Genomic DNA, 23628 nt, shown 5'->3' on the forward strand with positions numbered 1-23628 from the left:
ATATCCTTCAGTTATCTTCTTTCCCACCTGTCTTAATAGATGGTCTGAATAAGCCTAATCTGTTTTGTCTGGTTTATCACCCGTAATAGATACAACTAACAATTTAGGGGAATTTACAGTAAAACAAGGGCATCACTGTGAAAGAATAGCAGTGGTAGTTGGGCTACATAAATTTTGTTTATGCCTGTGAAATGTCTTTTTAATTTTATTTTATTTTTTAAATCAGAATGGAGATATGATGAAACTGGGAGACAGTATCACAAGAGCATGATAGGCAGGGTCATAGTGTATTCCTGACTGACTGGAGAGGTGTTACAGTAATGGAGAGGTTTTATGCAAAGCACTGAAATGGATTTGTGTATGTTTGTGCAATATGTGGGGTGTTATGGAAGAAGGCCCAAAGGTGTGTGTTTGAATATTTAGCTACCAGACGATAGAAACAGTTATAATTGATGCAGGTTTGGATTTAACTGTGTAAACTGTTAAGATTTAACTGAGTAAGCTTCAGCCCCTTGTCAGTCCCAACTCATGAGTCTTCCCTCACGCTGAGAAACCCTGAACTCCCAGCATTGCTCTGTAGTTTCTGACTTGGCAGCCCTGAGCACCATTGCAATTTCCTAACCACATTTCCTTCCCTGTCTCATGAGACAACACAAGTCATCTTTCACTCTCATGAAGAAATGCAGGAGGAAGAATGAGGACATTCACCTATACCCGCTACCAAGTACCAGGGCTGCATCCATCTTTGTCAGAATCCAAATAAGTTTGCTTTTCTAGTCTCTTGTGACCAGTCCAGCATGAATACGCAGGAGTGTACTGATGCCTTACAGGAACCAACATACTATCCAGTCTGTCTGTACTAGATATAGAGAAAGTTATTATATCTCCATATTTTATAAAGCTGACACAAAGATGCAAGAACAAATTGGCATTTACCTATTTTTTGACTAATACCGACAGGCGTATGATTAATACAAACCCATTCTAATTACTCTTTGGTGACCGGAATGACAGATAAAAGTCACAGTACACTAGCTATGCAGGCTTTGCCACACAAGACAAAAAAAATCAATCAAGTAGAAAGAGAGAAACACATTTAATATCACAACAGATGTTTTTCCAATTATTATAAAAACATTAAAACATCACGAACGGAATTCTGTTCTTTTATGAAATCAGGCCTTAAAGGTGACACAAACAGTTCCCAGTAGATCAGATAAAGCTAGTGCCCATAACCAGGGTATAAATGCATTTTCTTCATCCTTTGTTCACCAAAGAGAAAAGATGATCTGGCTACAGGACCACTATCTATGTTATTGCAATCTATGGTCGTTTTCTTTTTTGCTTTTCAAGCTTCTGCAAGCTGAAAGACCATCTCTGTGCATAACAGCACTTCAAAAACAAACTGGTCTTGAACCGGCCATCTACCTTCCCATGCTGCCAAGAAATGCAAATACAAAATATTAAATAGCACATATTTTCAGTGTTTGAACCAGTCTCAGTGCTCAGCAGCAGAGCATATAAATACATACAAGAGTCTCTGACTAACAAGCTTAGAAAGGTTTTCAAGATAAACTAACTGAATATGGCGAAATAAGCTTTCACGTGTGTCAGTCCAGGATCTCTGTGAACCTGTGAACAATACTATCTTTCTGCTGTTGGAACAAATCAGAGCTATCTGATAAAATCACCCCACTGGTGCTGCTCTGGAGCGTGCTGCCATCTCACAGGACCTTGCCTGGACATTATCTGTGATACAGCGTTCACAGCATGAAGGGAGAGCAAGTAAAACTGGCTACGAAGGCTTCGTGCTGCTACTGAATCTCATGTTGAGAATCTCCAGCTTCCTCTTCAGTGCTGGCCTGTAATAGGGCCCCTTTCCCCTAATCTCCACTTCATATTCAAAAAAAGTTGAAAAGCTGGACCGCTGCAATATAGCAGTGTGGCAGTTTACATCCAATGCTGAGTTACCATTCACATGAAAACAATAAGCAAATTTCATGGTGCACTAAATTGCATCAAAACATATCCTTTGTAATTTTCTGGCATTTCTGCTTCCTTATACTGACTGAAGCTGGGGCATTCACCATGAATTTTTAATTTAGTTCCAGACCTCATACAAACTGCAAGAGGAAGGAAAAGATCAGCAGAAACGTATCTGAGAACTGCAATGTTCAAAAGGATGGTGAAAAACGGCTTTGTTTCTTTGTGGCTATTTCCCTGGTGTGGCATGCAGTTATTTAATCAGGGCATTATGAGACCCTGCTGACAGCAAGACAGATGATTCTAAATGAAGCTGTGCACTTGGTAATGAGGACTGACCAAAATGTTTGAGTGCTCTGCTTCAGAGCAGGCTCCCCAAGACTATACTGTAAAGATCATTTACTGATAAAGCTGTAACCACGTTATTATTATAAAAGCCTGACAATTTATAAGGCTGTGTTTTACATGCATGCACTGGAAATTACATAAGTTACTCTGTAGATGGTAAAACGTCATTTTTAATTTTCTCTACTCCTTGGAAATTCCGTCCTCTATGTGAAGAGAAAAGCTTCAGTGTCTGGTTAAAGAGACACCTTTAAATAATCTCCTTCATATTTTGCACGCAAACTCACTGGAAATCATTACACCCTCAGGCTGCAGGGCATCGGATCCTCAGGTACTGTGAGCCAGCTTAACTCCATTGATAATCTGGCTGAAAGAGGCCACTGTAGAATAGAAATGTTCATGATGTTACATTTCACTGCTATGAAGTAACTCATCTTTGGTTATAACCAATAACCAGCAATGCTTTCTGTACCATAGGTAGAGAAGTTAGTACAGAGCTCCCTTTCCATTTAACAAATTAAACAGAAACTACCTAACTTCCACGGCATTCTTTCTGTAATGGACATAATCAGGATGTACATTCTCTTGTGGTATGATGACCCTCACATCAAAACACACTGACCAGGAAATGGCAATCCATCGTGCAGAGTGTCGTACAGATACACAAGTTTTACCTCCTGATTTAAGACACAACAAATCATCAGAGTAAAAAGGGCAGAGGCATATGCAGTAATAAGCTTCTGCTTTTGTTAATACTATTACTTTGCATTTCATATTTAAAACAATATTCAAATACAAAAGGCTAATTGTTGACATTAGTAAAAAAGGGGATGATGCTTTTTCAGCTTCTTCCCAGACCTTCTGGAGGCTACTGTAACCATGCCGTGCAATTTAGGACCTATGCTGTAAGGGAGCATTAAAGTAAATAGTAAGATCTATTTATTTTTAATCAGTGCAAAACTGTGACCAGAAGTCAGTGTTAATACTAAAATAGGAAAGATATGCAGGGATCATCTAAAACAGCTACCATAAAGAGCATTTTCTACAGTATTTTAAAAAGTTGAAGCCTATGAGCTAACAGATCAATTATTCAAATAACAAAGTCTTTCTTTATACAATAATTTTCTACTTTTCAAAGAAGAGACTATGGCCTCTAGATTACTTCCTATTCCATATCTAAATTGTTATACACAGAGAAATATTCTCATTTAACAGAATCTAGTGTGTAGAAGGGCAGCTCAGCAGCAGGGCCAGGCTGCAGACACCTGGATACTTGGTTCTAGTCCTGCCAATAGCCCATGCTGGTACCCGGTCAAGCTGTGATTTGGGTGGAAGCTCAATGCTAAGCACATATTTTTGAGCAGATCGGGTCTCCTACTCATCCTCCACGTTGCCCTCTGTGAAACACATGATCTTTTGACCAAAGCTTGCAAGACATAACCCTACAGTCACTTCAGGAGCTGACAGTTGTTGTTGTTATTATTATTATTATTATTATTATTATTATTATTATTATTATTATTATTATTATTATTACAAGCGCTGCACTGCACTCAGCTCCTGAGCCCTGGAAAAAAAAACACCAGATGTATTCATCAGAACAAGAAAAGGATGTGTCTGTATCGTGCCAGAGGACCTGCAAAACTGTTGCATGTGTCTGAGTCCACCAACTCAGTCAACAGTGACTGCAGCCTTCAATTCCATTTTAGAAAGTGTGGAGTTACTCAGTCCTGAACCTATGCCAGGCACTGCAACAAAACCAACACTGCAACTGAAGCATCAGAGTGGGAGAGTTACACCCCTGTCATCAGCATATGGTAGACAATAACATATGCAAGAAAAACTGAAACCAGAGGCGAAGTATGACTCCAGAACACAGCAGTATCTGAAAAGTCTAAACATAGCGAAAGCACTGGCTAAAATCTGCTACCAGGATGCTGCAAAGCCATGGGATGTTGAAAGGCATCCAGGTGAGACTTCATGATGCGCATCAAAAGATGGATGGTGAATCAAGAATATCAGCAACCTCAGTATCAATCAAGACAAAGGTGTCACAACAGATACACACAAAGCATTTTTTTCCTGTGGCCTAATTGAAGACTTGATGAAACTTAGAAAATATTTTTCTTTATACTAGTATAGAGATTTTTGTGACAGTCTTTTCAAGACTTCTTGCCTCAATGGTTACCTGGAAAATTAAAAGGGGTTTACAGGTTTATTAGGCTGTAAAGAAGATAGTTCTGCCAATAAAAGAATAGTAACTAATATCTTAGAGAAGACAAGGTCCCACTGATAACTTGAATTGGCAGCTACGTAATTACTCTTTCCATTAGCATTTTGGAAAGGTTATGTCAATTGTTGTTTTCTGTAAAATTATGATTGCAAGAAAGCTCTTCCACCACAGAGCATTTGTTGAGCTCATAAATACAGTGCAACCATTGAAGAAGTGAACTAAGTGCTGTATTCCTGTACCTTCTGCCTGAGATAACAAGAGGGAATAACCAGGTTGTCATCTGTGCCTTTCAAATGTGAAGCACGTTAGAGGCTACCAATATTGATGGAAAGCTGCACATTAAATCACACCTAACAAACAACGAGGGAGAGCTAACGTCCCAGTCATCCTTCCTCAGCCACCCTCTCATCGCTTCACTTTGCCTCCGCAAAATTTGCGGAGCGAGCAACCCATTTGGCAAGAAGACACTGAAGTGTCCGGAGCTGCACCGGCACGGTCCAGCCCTTCGCTTCCCTCTCCCCCGACAGGGAAACGCTATTTGTCTCCGACACAGCCCCCTCGGGAAGCACCAGCCTCTGAGGGCAAAATGGTCACACAAACCTTCCTCCCCGAGAAGCCCAAGGCGGCTTCTCCCTGCTGAAGAGGAGCCCCCGCCGTGCGCTCGCCGCCGGACGCGGGGCCAGGAGCACCGCACCGCCGCGCCGCAGCCGGCCACCCCCCGCCGCTCGGGGCTGCCTTGGCCAGCCGGACCCGCGCCCCCCACTCACTTCTCCCCAGCGCCTCCGCCTTCCACTCCGTCTCCTCCACTGCCCCGTAGCGCCTCATCGGTCTCTCGGCCTCCGCGCTGGCCGAGATGGACCTCCTCAGCTCCATGGCCGGGCCGGGCCGGGCGGCGCGCAGCTCCGCAGCTCACTCCATGTCAGCGCGGCTGCTGCCCGCTGCCGCCGAGACGACGCGGAGCTCACCGCTCCTCTGCGCGGATCGGGGGCCCGCGGGCGGGGAGGGGGGAGGAAGGGGCGCTGTGCACATGCTCAGTGCGGGGCTGAGGCGGGGGGAGGCAGGGAAACAATGCGAGCCGTAACCCCCCGCGGGGGGCCGTCACCGGGCACATGCTGTACACGCGCCCCGCCCGCCGGGTCCTCCGGGGCGCGTTGGTTCCCTCCCTCCCGCTTGGATGGGCAGACTGACCTCCACAAGGATGCTGCCAGACAGCTCAGAGCCCCCGGCTAGCTTGTTTTGTCTCTGCCCATCCCTGCACCTGCGGTGGGCACTCCCATTGCATAGCTGAAATGACTTGGGCAAGCGAGAGTTAGTGAATACGCTTACTGCCAGTCCATCTTGTGGCTAGTGCAGCGCTGAGCGCATCTTCTGGCCTGAGCAGCTGGGGAATAATGGTAAAATCCACAGCCACTCATGGCTTTTGCAGTCTAACACATCTCTTGTTGCTGTGCGTGCAACCTTTGGCTTTCCTGAAAGTCCTGCACTGAATGGCATAACACTCATTCCAGCATCATGTTAGCAAAAGCCAGAGGACAGCACCCAAGCAAGCAATGGGATTTTGTATTTCTGATAACTATATGTATTTTTCATAAGCATTCAGCTTTGCTGCTTATACATCCTGCTGGGATTAGAAGAGAAGGAAATGACTATGCAGGAAGCACCAGTGTGGTGATAATTATTGCTGTTATTATTTTTTTCTTCTATTGTAGGGGAGGTTATATGGATAAAATCCCTGAATAGCATTTTACGGATGGAGAGTACCTTTCCTACTGAAATCCCATTGCACTTTACTGTGTGTGGTATCATTTCTGACCTAAAGACAATGAAGCAGGAGTTGTGTAGGTTGTCCAATGCCCCACAGCAAATCAGGGTTTTAGCCCTCCTTTCACAGTTTATGAAGAGTCGTGGGGTACTGGTAATGCTGAACTCGTACTGGGTGCATGAAATCTTGTTTGTTTGTCACCTACCTTTGCCTACAAATTTTGACTTGTCCTTCAATCACTAATGCTTCAAAAGTACTACCTCTATTCAGTGATGTACTTACTAATCGGACTGACGCACATTGCTGCTATACTCATGAACAATTTTGTTTGGGGGTGCTTCTCATGTTGGAGGAGAGAAAACCTCCACATTGGTTTTAAAATTGTAAGACTAAAAATCTCGTGTCATTTCTTTGCTTTTTCTGAGAACTGGAATTAGCCAACGAGTTAAAATGAGTTGGACAACGATTTAGAAGGTCTTCAGGGCACTCTGATTTTTCTGTCAGCTGTGTTCCCCAGGGATATGCCATGATTTGAGCACCAGACATGCTGGAAGAGCTCTTGTTGACTGTGCAATGCTCCATCCTAGCTGGTTTTGGCCTTTAGAGATGGAGCCCAAAGAGAGCTGTGAGTCAAGCAGAAAAGCTGGCGGCAGCACTCTGCACAGCTGATTTTGGGTGACAGTGCAGCTGCCTGCTGGGGTGGGCTGGACTGACTCACTTGTAGAAGTGAGGAACACAAATGTGGGAGGAACATAAGAGCCCATCTGGGATCTGGATGAGAGTTGGACTAAGGCAAACAGGCTGATTAGGGAGAAGGGCCAATTTTTGGTGGATCTGAGGACTATTTAGCTTCAATCCATCCCTTCAAGGTTTTTAGATAATTATAATCCAATTGCATTGTTTAGGAGATGGAGGAATGATCCTAGAAATGGTTGAATATTTAAAGCTTTGCATTTGTTAGTATGGGAGAAAAACACCCACTAAAAACTTGGATGCACAGAGTTTACTTACGTAAAGCAAAGAATGTACAAGGTGATTTATTTTAATGAGGAAGTTTTCACCTGCCCATTTTGAAAAAGTCACAAAATTCAGTAAGGGCCCAGTCCTGCAGACTGTAAAACAGAAGAGCAGGTATGTGGAAGCAGTCCCGCTGAGTTCATTTGCACAGTTTTTGCAAGACTGGAGCCTAAGTATGTACCAATTATTTTGCTAGTGTTCTAAGATTAGCATTTTTGCTATTGCAGCTTTGGAGCATTTTCACTGCTGCATTTGCAAGTGGAATTAAATTTCTCCCCTACTGATGATGTCCTTCAGTACACCTCAGCAATACATACGCGTTCCTTCACTCACAACAGTTGGGTTTCTTCTGTGAAAGCACTGTTAAGGAAAAAAATATAAAAATTCAGGTCTCTTCTCACTGCTCATAAGATAATGCTTGCTAGAAAAACAGAGGTGCACTTTGCTCTTGCAGTCATTTCCCCTGACTGCTTTAGTTCCCAGTTCTCAATTAAGTCCTGCCATCAGGAGCTATAGCTGGTCAGCAGCGGTTGGCAAATCCACTCCCCTAGCTATTGCTCTTTGGCCTCCATTAGACATCACTGATGTTCCATGGCAGACATGACACTATATATAACAACGAGCACTCCTTACTCAGGCAAAATCCCTACAGACAGTATGGCTTGTAAATCAGATGGGGGAAAACGGTCTTTGCTTTCATAGAGCTTCTCAAGCATGTTAAATTTCTCAGCTTGAAGTTCTCAGAGCTCTCTTGCCTTTATGGGCACATCTAGTATATCAAAAGGGTTTTCTAAAGCTTCTTTGTGAATCTGGGGTGGGCTGCAATGAAGATAACAGTCACGGTCATTGTTCTTTGTCAGACAGTACAGTCATTCTAACAAAAATAACAGAAAGTGTTAAAATTCTGCCCAGGTTTTTCACTGACTTATCATTATAATAAAAACACGCAACTCAGCTGATGAAACTTGGCTGAAAATGCAATTAAGTGGATTATGCACAGTTATTCCATTTTGTATGCATAAATACCCAGATGCATATCTAGAAGAGACAGAAGGGTGCTCATATAAGTTGACTGCTTGCATAACACAGGTTGTGTGACTCCTACAGATCTGTCCTAAAATATTTTTTTTAAACACCAAGTCATATTTCAGAACATTCTGTGTTGGAGAAGTTACCATAATTCCTTAATATTTGATGTCATGGTTAGTCTTATTTCCTGTGAAAATACCTCCTCTTGAATCTTCATTCCTCAACTCTTAGGGTTCTCTGTAGTTCCAGATCGTTAGAATTTTCACAGTTACTCCTGGTACCCTGTGCAACCTCTGACCCTGCATCCCACAAGCTGTTTCAGCAGCACGTTAGGAGTCTGGGGGGGTGTCAGCCTCCACATGTTCACACTACTGTGCTATAGCCTCTGCCACCTCCAGATCTCACTTGCCAGGCATATGCATGGCACAAAAATGTCCTGGCACAGGTGAAAGGCTGTGATAGAGCATTAAAGGAAAATGTCTGTCTGTTGGCAAATGTGTCAGTCAAATAGATTTTAGAAGGCACACACTTAGCTTCATGACGCTTTCTCCCCTGCATGATCCTGTGCAGCCAAGTTGCTGTGGGATGAAGACAGGGGGCCACCGTTATGCTAAAGAATCGACACAAGCCCTTAACACGTATGTTGTTGTAGGGCACTATTCACATAAAATAATCCCTGCAATAGCTGGTTTTGTCTGTGCTTGAGATTCAGCCAATTCATTACTTTTTCAAGGACCCAGCTTTGTCCTGTGGTGTGAGTACCAAATCAGAGTGTCATATCCAGTACAGGGGTTGGTCTAAGGCTGCTGCAGACAGAATCCTCACTACATAGTGATGTGCCACATGGTGAGGGTGAGCACTGTGGGTAAACGGACAAAGCTTCACTCAGCACAGTGCTTACCAATGAATGAGGATCTGTGCAGCTCTTGTTCTGCCAGTCTATATAGACAGCTTTACATAGTGGGTGAAAATGGTTCTGTGTTAGTGTCCCTAGCCCACGTCATAACACAGTATGAGCTTGTCTGAGTAAATGGGATCTTACTGTATCATGAATTCAAGTTATCCCAGAAAATCAGGACTGTGTCATTCTAAGTATATTTCATACACATTTGTATTATCACTCTCCCTATATGACCTGTATTAGGCCAGAGTAAATCTCATTTGTTTTTCAAAGAGTCATAATTAAATATGATCTAATTTAAAAAGGGGAATGGGATAGCTAAAAATTACAGGAAGGTCCTTGATACAGAAAATACTTTCTTGCTGTAAACTTCCACATTCAGTTTTATGCAAGCATGAAAGAGTTCTAAGAAGCCTGGGTTCTGCCATTCTGCACTTGAAAGAGGATCTGCTGTAGCGCAACCTGTGCAGAATGAGAGCCTGGATTCGTAAGCCAATGCATGTCCTTATTACACTGTTCCATTTTTTATGAATCCTAGCTCATGTTTAGTTAGTGCCTTTTTTATACTTATTTCTTTATTTAGAATTACAGCCTTTCCATATATTAACCATTCATTTTAAAATATTGTTTAGGCTAATATGATTCTAAGGTAACTTCATAAATAATTCACAATAGTTGCAGTAAAGGAACTAGGATCTTGGTCCTTTTCCACAGCTACCCTACATCTCTGTCAGGATAGAAAAGCGCATCTATAGCTTAAAAGCAGTGTGTATTGCAGGCAAGCAAGGCATTCTAATGAGCTTGTAAAAGGTAAATGAGGTGCCTCGAATTTAATGTCATGAGTCTGAGCTATGACAGTGATCCAAATATCTGAGTGTTTAAGTCTTTTTGCCCGAACACCTATTAAATGTCATCCTATTCTGATTTTTTTAGTTTTTAATAATGTTTCCATGTGAAATATTGTATGAATGTAGTGCTGATTTCTGTGTGTCATGAACTGTCTCATCAAAGATGCACCCAGAAAAAAATTGACTGTATATTCAACTTACTATTTCTTGAAAGCTGAATTTCTAGCAGAGCTACAGAAGCAAAGGATTAGCATTTAATGGCAAATTTTAGTGAACGGTGTGCCACTAATTATGTGTTACCTATGACATGCTTCACAGTGTCTGGGTTGAAACTGTTTTTTTCTAGGGAAATTTTCTATTTTTTAAAATCTGCATATTGCTACTTATGATTTGACTTGTGTGCAATAAATGTTAATGGGCAACACTGGAGCTACAGCATCTGACTGCCTATCTCCTGTCCAAATTTGGAAATCTATCCTGTGAAGTTGGGCTTGATCTAGCAAATATTTAGATAACTCTAAGAAGGAGGAGTACTTAATTGCTTTTCTATCTGAAATCAAGGCAGAGCCTTGCAGGACTGAGCTCCCAAAACACAGTCTAGGCTGGACATAGCTTGTTAAACATTTGGCCAGTTTAAAATACGGTTCGGGTGAAACTGAACAGATAAATCAATGGCCTATGCTCAACTATGCCAAGTTTTTAAGTGTCTGTGTTAGACAATCGTGTCTGTACCTGTACTGAACCTATTTGCAAACGTTCCTGGGAGGTGAGTAATAGAGACTATTAAAGCTGGCACAGTACTTTCCACTTATTTAGATTTATCTCAGCTATTTTCAGTACAGAGGGTCAGAAAACACAGCACAAATTCAGGAGGTGCAGTGGCAGAAGAGATAGGACATGCATGTCTGGTAGAAAGAATGGAAATAATCTGCACAGACCAATGGCTGTAGTTGTGACTAACACTGATTTCAGAAACGTACTTCTCTAAACTCTTTTCCTTCCCAATTTATTTTTGTCTCAGTAAACTCTTTCCACATTCACTCTCCTTTTAAGGTACAAATTTTACAGAAAAAGCTGTTATAGCATCTGTCAGATACGTTACTAATACCATGGGTAGTGAAGTCGTCCATGCAAGAGTCTTGTTTTTGGCATATGGAGCCAACTCCAGTGCTATGACTGGACTGACTGTTGTGCAGGTGAGTCATTATTGTGCAGGTGGCTTTTGTATCAGTGATGGGTGGCCACAGCTACATAGAAAAATAGATGTTTGAGTTAAGTAAATTTAGATGTTGAGATAAATTGGTATGGGCCATTTTAGGAGACTTGCAAACACAGCAGACAATAAGTAATATTTCAGCGTGTATGTGGACATGTCCATTTTAAAGTAATAAACATACTGTATAAAATTTGCAAACACAGCGCATGCATCCCCAAGCACAGCTCTCTTAGGGCCTGAGCCTTTCCTCATTTCACTTAGTCCAAAACGTAAAGGTAACTTTCTGGAAGCCTTCATTTTACCTACACAAGTTTCAATCTTACAGAGAGAGCTCAAAACTGCTTATAAGCTGTGAGGCTGTTTTACAAGATTCAATGCCAGGGTACACTTGATTATTTACTGCATAGAGGCCAGGGTCAGACAAGCTGTCAGGGAGACCCTCCTTGTTGAGTCACGAGGTTCAGAAAGGACCCCCTTGCTTTCTAAACTCCTCCTCAGAGAGGAGTCTAGGTGCAGCTGGATCCAACCCTAGTCCCAGACTTGGTCAACGGTTTATGTCTAAAGGATTATATATGCGCAATCAATCCTTATATCACTTAGCTAAGATTTCAAAGTTTAGCATCCTATTAGTCACTTACTAAGAATCTGTTGCGGCAAGGAATCTCTCAACCTCGAGGAGAACAACCTTAAGCGAGCGTCCCCACTCAAGGGGAGATCCTGTCGTGCAGCCCACTGCCGTGCAGGAGAGCTCAAAGGGCTCTTGGGCTGTCCACTATTTATAGAGTAACGTAATTGACCTTGAGTCATATTCGCATGGGAACAAGATACCTAGGTCCCCACTCCAGACAGTGTTTTGGTTATGTTGCCAGCCATCTCCCACAGTTCAAGTGCAACTCATAGCAACACCCGCTGATGGCCATGGCTTGAGCAGGAGCCGGGGGGGGGAAAAAGGGGAAAAGGGGAGAGCACACCGCCACAGGGGCACACAAAAAGACCACGTCAGCATCTTGCTGATCCATGTTCCTATGCAGTATATGTGCTCCACTACCCTTGCATCTTAACAGGCACGCCCATCACTTCAGTGGTGCATTTTGCTACCTCCTTCACTGGAACTGCAAGCTGTAATGTCACAGCCCTGAATCCTGAAAAGGATTCTTTATGACTTGCATTTCTTTCCAAATTTGTCCCTTAGTGTCAGAGAACCTGTATTAGATTGTTTTTTCAACTTCTGCCACAAAACAGTAAGCAAAACACTGTATAGGTAATTGTCATATCATATCAGGTGTAATTACTACAAACACATAATAATTCATTACTGTATGATTACGATTCTGAGATGGATGTTGAACTAAGGCAAAACCCTTCAGTGTCACTGGTGTATCACAGCAAATCAGCTGCAGCTAACTGTCTGGTTACATTTTGGATGTAAAATAGGTGATGCATGAAATGGAAATAGCTGAACACCCTTAGTAGTTAAGTAAAGGTGGTTTTTACTTCACAGAGAGATATAACCAATGGTAAGATAAGAATACCATAGGGAACCAGGCTTTGAGAGGTAGATTTCTCCAGACCAGCATAGAATAAGAGAAATGAAAAGACTAGAGGTGGAAAAACAAGAACTCATCAAAAAGCTTTTATTTTCTTTTCTCAGTATTTGTGCAATGAAAAGAAAGCTGCTTTCCTGACAAATCAAAGAAGTAATAGTGTGAGGACGCGCATGCTAAGTGCACATCTTACTTACAGATAGATACATACTGATTCCAGGCAAGAATGTTGTAATTTAATTTACCCTGCTGCCAAATGATACCCTATAAAAGGACACACATTTCAGAACAAAGCTGACACTTCCTCCACAGATAAAGGATTTCATGTGGTGTAGAACCTCGTGTTCATGGTTTGTGAGTCCATATGAGACAGACACTTAATTTATCACAGCCATTCGAGTGCTTATGCATTTTACTTCTGTTGTAACCGGATAAAGTACAGTAACAGAACTGGAAACAGCATATTCCCACTCTCCCTATATCTCTTGTGACTGTACTACCTAGTAGGGTATATATTTGTGCTCCCTCTTGGTCTTCCTTTGATTTAATCAGTCTTGGCGTTGTAAAACGGAGAAGAGTGACTGCATCAAGACCCTACATTTAAGGACTTCTCCTGGCAGAGGGGAGTATTTGCATAGGTGTCCCACATTATATCACTTACAAAAACCACGACAGTGCACACAGACTCTGAGCTGATGTCCTTTTTCCCCTGTTGTTTTACAGCCCCACTTCACAATTGGCTTTCCCTGAACATAGCAAACAAAAAAGCCCATCCTTCAGTTTCTGAACTTCTCTCATGTACCCATTGCTACAGCAGAGCTGTCCTTCACAATGTCTTTTCCGAACATGCTCCACACCTCATTAGATTTTTCTGTTGCTGAGACTTCTCTCAGCACAAAAAAAATGTAATTGTTACTAGTGTTGCATAGAGGGGAATGACGCATTTTACTATAGTCTTTGCAATGAAGTCTGTTTTTCTATCTGGATACACGATGCAAGCCTTTTGGGCACTGCCACATTAAATTAATAAACTGCAAAAAAAAGAGAAAACAGTGTTTGTTAGGGTGGATGATGCTGAAGAGTATATGCAACACACACAGATGCGTAATCTGCACTCTTAATTCTTGTTTAAAATGGGTTACAGTAACTTCAATCATTCCGGACTGGCAATTGAATGTGAATTGTCAGTGCAACTTTGAAATTAAGGGAACACATAAAGTCTTTGGCTGCTTAAGCACAGGAGTATTAAGCAGAAGTAGAAAAAAGTATTATCTATGTGAGGCATATGTGAAACCGTCACAGGGATTAATCTTTACAGTGTTACTGTCTACATTTCAAATTAGAGGTTGCACAGTAAAAACGGGTTCACAACAGAGCTTGAAGAGTGATTTAGCAAGGGACTGAGCTAAACTTATCGTAGTTCATCCAAGGAATAAACAAAAACTTTAACAGTTTACCACTAAATGCATACAGAAGGCTTTGCCAACTGTACCAACTCTTTAAATCTTGTCAGAAATTGAATAAAAATATCTTATTAGAATGATAAGGGTAGATTAATTTAGATAGATAATAAAATTCCATAAAACTACATAAATAATTTCTCAAGATCCTCCATTATTTGAAGTCTTTGTATACCATGCTAGAAGATGGCATGAGACTCGACATCACCAGTTTGATTCAGGAAAAATTCTTTGCTTTGCATTATGCAAGGATTCAGACTGAATGATCTTTTTTGTCCCTCTTGGCCAGGAAATCTATGAAACAGAATTTTTCAACTTGAAACCTTTCCATAAAGCTTCCTCCTCATTCTAAATATACAAGAAGTTACAGTAGGGAATGGAGGTGGTATCTCTCTTCCAGTTGTGGAATACGCTACTCCCTTCAGCCTCAAACCTTCTGAGCAGTTTCCTTCCCAAGAGTATCCCACACAAACTACACTGAGTGTAGTCCTTCAGTAAGGACCCCATTGCTAACCTCTGTTCTCTTTAAAAGTTTTTTGTATCTTTTCCCTGTCTGAATTCCTCAGTTCCTTCTGCAAATGTATTCATTATCTAAACAGATAATTAATCAAAGTTTTACCTCTTTTTAATAAAAGAGAAATTAATGCCACCGGCTTCAGCATAAGGCTTTGAAGATGGGAGTTCTGTTATGAATTTGTTCAGAAGTGGCAAATGACTTGATGTATGTAACTAACCTTTAAAGAGACAGTGAATATTCCCGGCTTATCTTTTACTCTGCTGCTGTGTTAACGTCTGTGACATCAAATTGAGCTTTTTGCTGCGTGTGGTCCATGAAAATCCCATAAGAACTCTGCATAAGACCTGGCTTTGTTTATACATACACTAGTTAAAGACAGACAGAGCCAAAGAACAGCATTTAATGTTTATTAAGCCTTTGCAAAAACACAGACATTATTCAGTCAACTTGAAATTCATTATTGTAGTCAAATTCAAGTATTTCATGCACATCTCACTGGATTGGCACTGGCAGTAGAGGCAGCAGCACGAGCAGAAAGCATTGGCACTTACAGCAGAGAGTCAGAAGGCTGAAGCTGCATAGATTTCAAAGGTTGTACTATACAGAGAACTTAAGGTATCAGATATGGTAACAAACTACAGGCAGTTTCACCTTCACTGCAGTATGAAACTGGTTATTTTATGCTGTGTTACTGGATGGCTGCTTCTGGTGTGAAAAAGACAGAGGCCTTCTGGTGAATCTTCCAAGCCTAGAAGGATGTATTTCACATACCAGTAGGCACAGGAGGTACATTTGCATAAAAGGTTTGCAGTAGAAAAATACATATTTTATCAAATTCAGATTCTACATCTTCACAGCTATCCAGAATAACACAAAGCTGGGACTGCACCTGATATAAATGTCTTCTTATCCCATTTGCTCTTAGAGAGGACCTATGACACAAAAATGTCACCTGAATACATACATGCCTTGTAGTTATTGGCAGTGTGTTCCCTCCTTCCTGAGCACCTACGTGATGTATAATTCTGTTCATCTTTCTGGTTATGGAAATCTGTATGTTCAGCTGGCAATAAGATCAGTGCAATTCCTTGAAATAGTCATAAAGCCCACACAACTGTTTTTGAAAGGGTGGTGGAGAGACATCTTTTTTTCCTTTTTTTTCCCCAGAAATTACTGAATTACTAGAAGAAGCAAATAAAAGTTTATATATGCGTCAAATAGACTTGGACTAGATGACCTGGACTGGACATCCAGAGGTCCTTTCCAACCTCAACCATTCTGTTATTCTGTGAGATTAATCTTCCAAACCAAAAAACTGTCAAGAAATAATGAAGTCTCTAACAATTAAGGGGTTAGGTCCTCAGACTAAATTGACAGGCAGAAAATCTTTGGAAGGTGCATTAATTTACGTACACTGAGAATTTGTCCCAACACAGCTTCATCGTTTTGTATTATGTGCGTCCAAAATGTTCGTAAGACCAATCAGTGCTCGTAATTAAAAGAAAAAAAAACCCGATTGTTTTTTATGTGAAAAGGGACTTGGGTTACTTAACTATCAGGTACCTTAACATGAGAAACAGAGAAACGATTATGCAGAATCTAAAGTTTACTGAAATATAAGAGCTACCAGCTTCTATTAGATGAAAGAACTGTACTTCAAGTAATAGAATTATGGAGAGAAACTCTAAAGCCCACAGTCAGAGAAACTTGAAGACAAAGTAGGATCTAGCTCAAATTCCCAAGGAAAAAGGTGGCAGCACAAAAGCATACAGCAGTAAAGCACAGCTTGTATAAGCTTTTAAGCCATTTAAAATAGAAGATGGATCTTCCGTTCATTAAATACTCCTGCTGAAGAAAAGCATCAGCATTATACAGATCATGAGAATAGTTTTAAATTCTTGATTCACCTGGGGATTAAGTTTTACTAACTATACCCATGCAGAAATATTTTTTGCACTGAGCTGCAGCAGAACATCGCGTACTGCTTACAGAAACCCAACACCATTCCACTATTTTACTCTCCTTATAATACAATTATTTTCCAGTTCCCTTCTTCAAGTGAATTCTATTAATCATTAAACACCTAAGGCACAAGCAGAAATAAAAATAAATAGCATCTGTAAAAAAAGGTCAAATACGTAATTAGCATACCTTGTCTGAAACTTTTAAGTCTCGCTGAATGCAACACGCTTTAAAACACTATTCTGATCCTAAATATATCAACAGAAAAAACACTACTGGAATTGCTTCTTTATCCTGAGGACTTTATACACACAATAACAATTTAACAGCTATAACTGTCTGAAACATCTATTCACTCATGTTTTATTTTTTAAATAGATAGATAAAATGCAGTTAGTTCCTCTGTAGATTCCTATGCCTACTGGGACATCCAGCATGAGGACTGCCCAATTCACGCTGTGGGATTCATGCAGCAACACCCACTAAATTGTTCCCATAGGGACATGTAAAATAGACACCAACAAGGGGAAATCAGCTCACCAAATAGGAGCATCTATAATGAACTATCTACACAGCAGCCAGTCACCTAAGACTCTGTTATTGATGGAAAGAAACAGACATGGTGCACAATTCACCATACCCTAAAACAGATGTCTAAAACTGCCTATTTTCCTCCATTGACTGTAAACAGAGCTTAAATTGATTGGTCAAGTTGCAGATGTCCACGCTACAGGTGTCAAAAGTCAATTAAAACAAATTCCACCTGAAGACTGTAGGCAAGTGTCCTCTTCCACGTCTGTCTGTGCAACTGAAGATGGAATTGCAGTGACTTCTCTACCCTGAGAGGGAAGCTACCAGCAAAACAGATTGTAGAAGCAGCCCCCCTGCCATCTACCCTCCTCCCATCTGCTGTAGTCCTGTAGTCAAAGCCATATGGGTACCTTGCGTCATTCTTGACCACTGGGTTATGCTAAACAAGTTGATTTTACCTGGAATAGATTGGGCAGTGCTTGCATGATCCCTTTCCCTGTCCAAGCTAAGCAGCATTGGGCTCCCACAGTGACAAATAATTGAAGGCAATATATTAAGTAATACAGCTGCTGGCCAAAGGAATGTATGTTTATAGCCTAAGCAGGCTTTGGTTTACTATTTAGACAAGACTGAGGAATTCAGACATTCCTCAGAGCGGTTTATTGTAACAGAGAGGGTTAAGTCTTTTCTTTACAACCATCATCAAGATGGGTTAGATCAGATATTGTTTGGAGCTTACAATTTAGTAACTTCGAGGCATAAAATCCCATTCTATGAAACCAAGGGCTCCTTTACTAGTCTGATTTCAACTTACTGCAATCACAGAAGTTTGCACGGTTCCTGTTCCGAGATACATACGCACATTTAAAAAATACCAATGCACACAACTGCATCCAGACCTGATCCTCAGCTGGCAAAGCAGATCTATAATTAATTTTCACCTTTTCCTAATCTCTGATGTGTAGATATCCATTATCTTTTATGAACAGGAGTGTTTAAAAGACATTTGAAAAAGAAATGGAAGTTCCTTACATATAGCTGGATTGTTTTGAGATGCATTCTGGCATTCACATTACTTTCCTTCCTATGCTCTTTTTCTTCAAAATCTTAATTATATCTTGAACATAATGAAACAGTAGAGAAGAGTGAAGGTGTCAAGACTCCTGTATACTCTTCAATACTTTGACCCTCGAGGGGCAAAGGAAGAAGCTGTTGACAAATACAGCAAAAGTTCACTGCAGTGTTTAGTTAGGTTCCATTGTGCGGGAGCTGCTTAAGTGTGAATATGCAGCATACGCCCCAAAGAATTCTGACCAAAGTTAGTTATCTTTATTGTCCCAGTTAAGATAAAAGACGAAATGTATTTATTTCAGGTTTGTGCATTCTATTAAATAATTCGCTATATAGATTTTCATGTAGAATAAAGCAAGTTTGCCCTAATAGAGAAGCAGTCCCTACAAACACAGCACTTTTCTTTCCTCTGAATAAAACAGATTCAATGCCACTTTTTAGATAAGAAAGTCATTAAATTTTGTTCTGCAAAAGCAATCTTGCACTGATAACAATTGTCAAGTCCGACAACTGATGATTTAATGTTCTATTCCCCTTTTTGTAGCAATTACAAGTTGCTTGAAAATTAAATTACAGTTAATATTTCTCCCCAGTGAGGCAGTCTGACATGATGTGCAAATGCTTACACTGCCCTATAAGTCAGTTGTTCCCAAAAGAGATGGGCTGGCAGCATGAAAATAATTAAATGCCAATATACAGTTGGCCTCTTTTATGAAAAATAAACAGGCACAAAAGACAAACCGTTCCACTGCTTACACTAACCAACAAATGTTGAGATGACTGTTTATTCTAAACACAGCAATGAAGCTGCAGTGCAGTTTACTGACTTTCATAAACTCAGTTTAACAATTTAGAATGTATTCAGAACTAAAGTTCTTATTTCTCTGATGATTCTTCATCTGCATTGACCTTCTCTCTTTGGAGCCACATAAATGCTGACTTTGCTGTGCCATCTCCACTCTGTTGGGAAAAGCAAATGAAGGTAGCCCAGACAAAGCCACAGAGCCCAGTGTAAGCTGTTCGCAGGTAAACAGGGACCAAAATGAAGTTTGACAGCTGTGTTGGAAGGAGAGAGAGCTCAGTTAGTGCTCCAGGCATTGTTAGGTCTCACACCTACACACCCAACAACTCCACTGACTTCGCACTGGGTTAGATACACTATGAATGCATCGGATCAGGTTTTATGACAAAGAAAGGCTCACTGAATTACCCTAAAAACTCACCTGCACAAAAGGCCAGTACATCAGTCCCGTCTGAAATGAAAATGAATCATTTGTTATTCTTACGGGCTTCAACAACAACGATTCATTTTTTCTTAACATAAATGTGTAAAGACTAAAACATATTTGAGTAACGGTAATAAAAGCTGTTCAAATGTAAATTAAGTTGCTTAACTTACAGGCTGCAATATTAAACCTCTAATCATTTTCATGAGCCTCTATGCTAGGATTTTCTCAAACGCATTATTCTAACTCATTTTAAATACAAAACTCCCAGCACAGTTAAGTCTTCATAGTCACCTGACACCAGATACATAACCACACTTACCAGATGGGTGAACAAATGTTTAAATATGTGAACATTTGTTTCAGCCATGAATGAAAAATACCACTGAACACTATTTATTTCACACTTGCAATGGTCCTTCTTGTTACTCATAAATGTAAAGCTTTTTTGCAAAAAATCAATGGATAATTTACTCATAGAACATAAGGTCAATAGAAACCTTATGTTTTGATAGGATATAGTGAGCACTGTTTTTAGAATCATCCTCCATAGGAATAAAAATAATCCTTTTCTATCCTACCTATATATTTCCACAGTGTGAAGAGAAATTCACATTACATCAGTTTCTCCTTCTATTGTATTTTTCCTGCTAATCTGTCTTTTTCATGTGCCTGACAAATCTTTAAAATTCTTAATTTGCTCAGCTCTGAGGCAGTATGGATAATTTTTTCCTGTGTATGTAGAAATGCAAACCAAACCCAGCTATTTATACCAAAGTCGTCTTAAAACAAGGGATTGTGTTTCTGAAAGTGAGAAGACTGTCACTGAAAAGTACAGACTGAAAATGATTCCTAAAAAAGATGTCTCTATAACTAATGATTTTAACAGGTGTTCAGCATTCATGTAAGTGTTGTCAACGGCATTACTAACTAAACACTGGCGTATGGGCACTTCTTAAGATAAAATGTAGTACAATTTTAATCAGTGTTGTATTGTAGGGCTCTCATTCAGGGTTGGGTGCAAGTGTTACGTATATAAACACTGTACATTTTTAAAACAGCATCACTTCACCCATCTGGCAGCAGTGAATGAAGCAGTGACTTCAGGTGACTGCTGGTACTTACAGCTTCCTTCCTACATGTAATCAGTTAATGAAGTGAGAGAAAGGCTGTTGGAGGAAGGAATATTTCAAATATTTTATCCAATTTTATTTTTTTTTTGCTTAGCTGGGAGATAAGCAAATGGCTTGCCTCACCTTATATGTATTCCAAAATTTCTTTTTACAGTCTGAAAAGATGTCCTCTTTCCTCTGAAGGATGCTCATACCTAGTGGCAAAACATTCACAACAATCAGAAAAACTGTAAAAATTAAATGTTTCCTTTTTTTAAAATGATATCCCGAACTCTTAGCAAAATATATTGCAACAGCTTTGAAAGAAAAGCTGATATCATTACAAAGAAAAAATACCATTCCAGCTACCTAACAGTGCTACATCATCTCTCCTCATCCCTTGGCTCTCTTGACACCACAGCTCAACTGGAATATACTGTGTAGGTGGTATATCATATCTCGGCCACTGCCACATAATTCACCAGTGGTATGGCAGTGGAACAGATACGGCAAAAGTACCTTTTACACCCATGAGATAGACAGAATAAGGCATTCTGCACACTGCTGAATTGCCAGAAGTGGCTCAGATCCTTGAAGTGGTTTAGGTGCCTACAGACCACTGAAGTCAGTGGAAAAGGGTACCTATTTTTATTTTTTTTCATTTCAGCCATAATCAACATGTGATTTTTTTTTACTTTCACAAATATCTACATCAAGTCCAAAAACTAGAACTGACAAGCAGAATAGTTTCAAATCCTACTTGTTTAACCCTCCACATCCAGCGTTCCAAAATTTTAAATTCTAGTTGATCCAAACTCCTCTTGATTCTAGGAAAAGACAACCTCGCAACAGGCTCCCATCATTACACCCAAGATCAAGAGAAAAGTGGTGGGACTTGACATTACATTAGGCACGTGCAAACTGGAAATAAATTAACTGAATGAATTGCTGTCACTTGAAATATCATAAAGGGTTCAAAATAACAAACCCTTTAAACAGTATTTCATGTGATGAGAATATTCAGGTATCGAATTGAGACTACATCTTTCTAAGAGATGTAGCAGCTCTTCGTAGATCACCCATCTTAATTGGAAGACACGACCTAAGTTAAGCAAAGACAACGCGCTTTAACGAATCAATCTAAAATCGAAAGCTACGCATTCGCACACAAGCCGAGGCCCAGAGTCGCTTAGTCCCGCTTTCGCTGCGCGCCCTCTAAGCCCGCACCCGCCCTGCCTGCGCCGGGGCTCTCCCGCGGGCACCCCCGCCCGCCCCGCCATGCCCCCGCCTGGCCGGCGGCACCCACCCACCCGTGTAGAAGGCCAGGACGGCGACGGGGGCGCCGAGGAGCTGGTCGCAGAGCACCTTGCCGAGGACGGCGGCCGGGCGGCGGCCGGGCAGCGCCCGCTCCAGCGCCCGCAGCCAGACGTAGCTGAAGTTGCCGTGGAAGGCGAGGGCCACTAGCGCGACGCGACGCGTCTGCGCCCAGTCGGGCGGCTGCCCCCGCCGCCGCCGCCGCCACAGCTGCTGGGCCGCGTCGCCGGCCGCGAAGAGCCCCCCGTAGAGCAGCACGTTGCAGAGCCAGGGGAAGCGGCGCACCCCGCTGCGCAGCAGCGACCCAGCCATCGCCCGCCGCCTCTTCCGCCTGCCTCCTCCTCCTCCTCCTTCTCCTCCTCCTGGCGGGCCCGCCCGCCGCCGCCGCCGCCCTCGCCATCCCTGCGCTCCCCGCTCCCCATCAGGGCTACCCCGCCCGGGATGCTGCCGCCGCCGGGTGTGCCCCTGCCGGGAAGGCCGGCACCCCACGGCGCGCCCCGTGCTCGGCCGCCCCGGTCTGCTGTGGGACCGCGGGTGACCGCCGGGCGCACGGGCTTCGGTTCGTGGGGTTATTTTTGAAGTGACTGTGCGTTCACTCGCAAGAAGTGGGTCACTGTGTCTCCTGGGCTTTGGTCTAGGTGCACCGTGGAGGCACTGTGCAGTGTTGCTGCGACAATTAAGAGACAAGTGAAAACTAGACACCGTTTGCTTATTATCTTTTTAATTATCTTTGTTGCTTGCTTACATGAGTAGGTTATGGCTTTTTCTTTTCAATTTTGCTGTTGTTTTGCAGCCTGGTTTCTGTTACCTCACTGAGCAGGGCTGATGCACACCTGCGGTTCCTCCGTTTTGCCCTCAGTTAGCGAGGCAATTTGAGGAGAAAGCCAGGAATGATGTATATTTATTGCAGAGCCCCGCGTACCCAGTCACTGCCACAACGCGGATCTGAAGGCCATGCAGCGAGCGTACAGCTCGGGCGGTTGTGCCCTGCGCGGCTGCCCGCGGCCGCGGGAGGCGACGGGCGCACCCGGGAGCGGTCCCCTCGGCCCGGGCGACGGGCTCGGGCTTGACCGTGGGAACCATCTCCAGGCAGGAGGTGGTAGTTCACTCTGCGTCCCGATAGTAGCCGGGAGGGATGCATTTGAAACGATCGTGAAATCTTCCAGGAATGACTATAAATAGGCATGGGCTTTCTAGGTTGGAGCGAAGTAGAGCGAGCTGCCCCGTGCTTGGGGGACACGCTGTGGTACGGCCCAGCTGTCCGTGCCGTGCGAAAAACAGAACATCCATGACACCTGCAAGTTGTGCTATTAAATAATGTAAATGGCGCTGAAGGGAAGAGGAATATGTACCATGTATCTTTCCAGCTTGAGAGAATAGAAACCGAGCTCTGGAAAACGGGGTTTGGCTCCTCGGGAACCGCCCGTCCGATGGGAGCCGGCAGGGGGCTGCGTCCTGCGCTCCCGCCGCCCCCGGGCCACCTCCCGGTGCTCTCGGCCGCGGGAGGCGGCGCTGGGCCCGGCGGGGCAGGGCGGCCCGCTCCCCCCGAGCCAGGAG

General features: G+C 42.2%; 2 protein-coding genes across 5 annotated transcripts in view; both read right to left on the minus strand.

Annotated features, from left to right (window-relative positions):
• BMERB1 (bMERB domain containing 1) overlaps positions 1 to 5599 on the minus strand; it is a 58400-nt gene extending 52801 nt beyond the window's left edge. The window contains exon 1 of the mRNA XM_074597170.1: positions 5329 to 5599. Coding sequence (XP_074453271.1) covers positions 5329 to 5434 — 106 coding nt within the window. The 5' untranslated portion in view covers positions 5435 to 5599. The remainder of the gene's footprint in view (positions 1 to 5328) is intronic.
• Positions 5600 to 12947: 7348 nt separating this feature from the next.
• MPV17L (MPV17 mitochondrial inner membrane protein like) lies at positions 12948 to 22429 on the minus strand. 4 transcript variants are annotated; one of them, XM_074597174.1, is made up of 5 exons: positions 22068 to 22416; positions 20902 to 20972; positions 19643 to 19672; positions 15073 to 15199; positions 12948 to 13909 (listed from the first exon to the last, which is right to left on the minus strand). In XM_074597174.1, exons 1-4 carry the CDS (start codon positions 22381 to 22383, stop codon positions 15101 to 15103), a joined length of 516 nt encoding a protein of 171 aa, XP_074453275.1. In that variant the 5' UTR covers positions 22384 to 22416; the 3' UTR covers positions 12948 to 13909; positions 15073 to 15100. The 4 variants fall into 4 exon arrangements, with proteins under 4 accessions (XP_074453275.1, XP_074453276.1, XP_074453273.1 ...); XM_074597175.1 differs by having other exon boundaries at positions 15073 to 15203; XM_074597172.1 differs by having other exon boundaries at positions 15073 to 15220.
• Between the last annotated feature and the right edge of the window lie 1199 nt (positions 22430 to 23628).

Source organism: Larus michahellis, chromosome 8 (assembly GCF_964199755.1).
Source record: "Larus michahellis chromosome 8, bLarMic1.1, whole genome shotgun sequence".
Classification (NCBI taxonomy): Eukaryota; Metazoa; Chordata; class Aves; order Charadriiformes; family Laridae; genus Larus; species Larus michahellis.